Source organism: Marmota marmota, unplaced genomic scaffold, assembly GCF_001458135.2.
Source record: "Marmota marmota marmota unplaced genomic scaffold, marMar, whole genome shotgun sequence".
Taxonomy (NCBI): domain Eukaryota; kingdom Metazoa; phylum Chordata; class Mammalia; order Rodentia; family Sciuridae; genus Marmota; species Marmota marmota.
The window spans coordinates 736,748-742,015 of record NW_026000242.1 but is presented as its reverse complement, the minus strand read 5'-3'; the positions used below and the strand labels follow the sequence as shown (position 1 = coordinate 742,015).

Genomic DNA, 5,268 nt, shown 5'->3' with positions numbered 1-5,268 from the left:
TCCAATGATATAATTTACAATATTTCACATGTAGAATACGAATACTATATAGTTCATGTGTTTTAGGATATGTTGGAAATTTATAGAGCTTGTTTCCCAGGGCAAATAGCACTATATTTTGAATTTTTTAACTCTTATGAGAGAAAATTCAGGCATAAGAAAACAAAAACCAAGCATTTTACTTTTGTTTTTATTTCTTAATAATCTCAGGGTTCAGACTATGCATACATATTGGTCAGGATCTTCACCCAACCAGCTACAAAAGAAGGTGACTTTCTACTTTGCCCCTGTTGCTGGGGGAAGAGAGCATTAAGTGAACTGCTTAAAACAACATTAAAATGTTGATTCAAACATTTACAGTGGGACTCGGCTTTCCTTACAATGGGCAAAATTGTTGAAACAAAGTATATCTTGTCCTTATCCTTTTTAGAATAGAACCTTTCAAAATGAGTGTTACTATTCCCCTTTTTAAAGTTATCTTTGGAAAAACATTTTTACATTATGGTACTTATTTTCTGATTTTCGATAACCATACTACCAAAAGCAACCTGGTTGCATGACTATTAGACCAAAAAGAACATCTGTGAGGCCCTAATGGTTCACTGTCATATTATGTGACCAATTCATTCACAATTGTCAGAAGCAGTGCAAAGCCCAATGAAATTTTGAAAATATTATTGAGATTTGGACAATTACCATCTGGTGTGGTCAGACATCCTGATGATAGCATCTAAAGAGAAGACAGAGAGTCTTCTGAAATGAAATATTAATGAGCAAAACTTGAGGCTTTGTTATTCCTCTAACGGGTCTAGAGTATTCCAAAGTATTAGTGAAGTGTGCGCAAACATTCACAGCGGGCAAAACTTCAAGAGTCAACACAGAAGGAAACCACCATAACAGGAAGGCTGATGCATTGTCATCAGACTTTACTGACAGAGCCCATACAGAGTTCACTCAGCATTAAGAGTGCAATGCAGGCTTATTTAGCTTAGCATAATTGTGTCCAGATCCATCCATTTTTCTGGCAATCATTATTTTTATGGCTGAGTAATATTCCATTGTATATATGTACCACATTTCTTTACCTGTTCATCTGTTGAAGGGTACCTAGGTTAGTTCCACAGCTTAGCTATTGTGAATTGAGTTGCTATAAATATTGATGTGGCTGAGTCACTGTATCATGCTGTTTCAAATATGCTCTACTGTCATAGAGCATAAAGAATAAAAAATAAATAAAAACTTCTAAAGAACATATTTTTTTTCAAGGAAGATAATAAAGTTCTGAATATTTGTTCATTTGTTGGCCATGAAGTGTGTTATGAATTATTTGGTTTTCATTCTGCATTTGTATATATATTTTTTAAGAAATACAAAAAAATTGTTATGGGTAAATGTTCAAATGTTTTGGTAATTTTGTGTTCTTATACATTTTATGTAACTAAAATTCCATTTATGTTTTAAGAACAAAGGAGTTCTATTTGTGTTGAAAAAATAAAGTTTGTGATGCTGGGATGGCTGGTGTGCCATCTCTTGTGTTCAAAAATGTTCCTGGTAGACCGCAAGGATTCTTTACTATTATAGGTCTACTCCTACCCAGCTGCCATGACTTTAAACTTATCTGAGAGTTAATTGTTGATGAATCGGATAGATTTCAAGTCTACAAGGCCGCTCTTCTTTTTCATTATAGTGAGTTATTCGTTTTGCTTTGTTTTCAGTACTAGGGACTGAAAACAGTGCACTCTATGACTAAGCCACATCCTCAGCATTTTTTATTTTTGAGAAAAGGTCTTGCTAAGTTACCAAGGTTCATCTTGAACTTGTGATCCTCCTGCTTCTGTCTCCTGAGAAGCTGGAATTACAGGTGTATGACACTACACTGGTTTTGTATGGTTTTTGATTGTAGCATCTCCTTTTGATTATAATATCAAGTTTCCATCTATGTTAATACTCATCTGTTCTTTCATGTTGCCTTATTTTTTTCTATTAGAGTTCTTAACATTAATCATAGTTATTTTAAATTTCCTCTCTGAATGAGATCTGTGGATTATGTTAATATCAATCAATAAATAAAGTTGTGATTTTACAATTTTTTACCATTGGAGGAAACTGGGTAAAGTAGGCAAGAACTCTATAGTAATTTTTGTAAATTTATGTATTCCTACCATTGTCTTCGTAAGCTTTTCAATGAAAAAATAACATGGATATTTATATTAGATTATTATCATTAAAAATTTAAATTAACTTCAACATGGCATTGTGAAATACATGTTATTATAACATGTGAAACTGCCAGCATAATTTCAATGTACAAAATATAATGAATCTCTTTGGGCACTTACTACAATGTACCCTGCACTGGCCTTGGTGAATACAGATTTTGCTGCTCTTTTGTGTATCTAATGTTTATCATGTGCCTTACTACCCAATAAATGTCCCAGAATACTTTGTTAATTATAAATTACATAAAATAGTGTGATTTACCAGTGATTAGAGGAAAAACAACGTGAATCCAATGCCTAAGTGATTTTGACTTAGCTGCATATCAGTTTTCTCCTTTGCAAAACGAATTGGATTATATAGTAGGTTCTTGCCAATCTGTTTTACTGGAATAAAAACCATTTATTAGCCTTGTACATATATAACTGTTTCATAATATGTAGGTCAAGCTACTACAGTCAGTATTATTTTTTTCATCACAACTTCACAACTTATGTAGATGCAGTTATGGAAAGCTGGCACAGTGGGTGTGTTCTTGCTCAAACATCTCTGAGATGCACCTGGTATAAATCCAAGGAATGTGAGAGATGCTCTTCAGTACTAGCTTACCAACTTTCTCTTCTTGGTCTGCTAGGGAGAGTTGGAGTGTATTGCATTAATAGGGTACATGTGACATTTAAATAAAGCATTTATTTATAGACAAATTGATTTACATTTTCAATATATGCATATATTTGAAGGACTGTGAGGTTTATTACACAAATGTCATCTCCCCAAATATTATCTAAAGTCTATTTTATACTTAAAGTCAAGCAAACGTGATTTATAGACATAGTATAATTACATGGGGAGTATTGCCTTGTAATTTCATATAAATTGAGGTATGCTCTCAATATTTTTGATTGTATAGTTTTTAGTATTTATTTACTCACTTTTAGTATATTTGATATTTGTTCCTTTTTTTTCAAAAATAATTTTAAGATTATTGAAATAGACACATTTCATTTAAGATAAAATATCAGGAGTTATATAAATATTAAAGAAAAATCTCAATAGTTGTTGTCTATGACTAGTACAATATATGCAATGCATATGGTGCATAAATGGATGAATGTTCACTCTCAAAAATCTTGGAAGCCAAAGTAAAACATTAAACAGTTTTTCATTAGCTTAAAAAAGTGAATAAAGACATTCTTTGTGGGAATCAAACATTGTTTGTTCAGTATTTTTTTTTCTTTTAGTACCAGGAATTGAACCCAGGGACACTCAACCACTGACCTACATCCTCAGCTTTTTTTTTAAATGTATATTTTATTTAGAGACAGGGTTTTGCTGAGTTGCTTAGTGTCTCACTAAGTTGCTGAGGCTGGCTTTAAACTTGCAATTCTCCTGCCCCACCCTGCCGAGCTGCAAGGATTACACGTATGTGCCTCTATGCTCCACTTGTCTGGTATTTTCTTTTTTGGGAAGTACCAGGGATTGCACTCAGGGGCACTCAACTACTGAACAAAATCCCCAATCCTATTTTGTATTTTATTTAGACACAGGGTCTCACTGAGTTGCTTAGTGCCTTGCTGTTGCAGAGTCTGGCTTTGAACTCCTGATCCTCCAGACTCAGCCTCCTGAGAGCTGCTGGGATTACAGGTGTGTGCCACTGCACCTCTTGTCTAGTATTTTCTAAAGCAAAAATTACATCATATATACACTATTGTATATGGTGAATTATAAATATTAAGAATGATTTTTTTCAATATAGGAAGTTTAAAATATGAATAGAAAGACTTTAAAGCATTTACTTAAATGAGATAAAATGAAATATAATAATATTATACTACATAGCAATTCTGCAAAATAATTACATGGTAAAAATAAACTCCCTTTCTAATGATTTACTTTATGGAAAATTAAGTAATGATTTAATGATTTACTTCATGGAAAATTTATCCTTCTTAGATTGTCATCATTTGATAGGTGTTTTAACTGGGACTCACATACATTACACAAGAAAAAATAGAAAATTTATTAGTATTCCTTAAAAATTAATATTAGATATCAGAAATTCTTCTTCCAAGTGTTATGTTCATGCATTTGGGCCTTACTTGATTATTTATTATGAATAAACACTGATCCATTTTTCAGCTTTGACAGAGCTTTCTTCACCTCCTTGTTCCTCAGGGTGTACACAACAGGGTTAAGAAGAGGTGTCAGCACAGTGTAGAAGACAGCCACAATTCCGTCCAAAGCATCTTTGGAGCCAGGTCTCAGGTAGATGAAAAGACCAGGGCTGAAAAAACAAAGGACCACGATGCAGTGGGAGGCGCAGGTCTGAAAGGCTCTGTGTCTGCCCTCTGAGGTGCGGATCCTCAGGATGGAGCAGACAATGGACACATAGGACAGGACTATCAGCAGAAAGCAGCCCGAGGCCACCACCCCAATGTTCACAAAGATGACCATCTCATTGGCTGAGGTGTCCGCACAGGCCAGCTTGAGGATGGGTGGAGCATCACAGAAGTAATGCTGGACCTGGTTGGACCCACAGTAGGGCAAGCGGAACGTCAGGGTGGTCTGGACCGCAGAGTGCAAGGAGCCACTGAGCCAGGTGCCCGCAGCCAGGAGGGCACACACTCTCCCCCTCATCATGCTGGAGTACCTGAGCGGGTAACTGATGGCCAGGTAGCGATCATAGGACATGACAGTGTAGAGGAAACACTCGGTGCTCCCCAGGAAGTGGAAGGAATAGAGCTGGGCCACACAGCTATGGAAGGAGATGGCCCCACCACCTGGGGTGGCCAGGGTCATCAGCATTTTGGGCACTGTGACAGTGGAGAACCACATGTCAATGAAGGACAGGTTGGTGAGGAAGTAGTACATGGGGGTGTGGAGGTGGGAATCCACCCTGATCACCAGCAGGATGAGGAGGTTCCCCAGCACAGTGAGAATGTAAATGACCAGGAAGAGGCCAAAGAGCATGGTGTCCAGCGCTGGAGCATGGGGAAGGCCTGTGAGGAAGAACGTTGTCACAAGGCTCACATTTAACATTTCTTCTCATAT

At 36.2% G+C, this 5,268-nt stretch overlaps 1 protein-coding gene across 1 annotated transcript; it reads right to left on the bottom strand.

The window, feature by feature from the left end:
• Nucleotides 1-4,320: 4,320 nt before the first annotated feature.
• Nucleotides 4,321-5,268, bottom strand: LOC107145654 (olfactory receptor 10G7). Its single transcript, XM_015489648.2, has one exon. It carries the CDS (start codon nt 5,254-5,256, stop codon nt 4,321-4,323), a length of 936 nt encoding a protein of 311 aa, XP_015345134.1. The 5' UTR covers nt 5,257-5,268.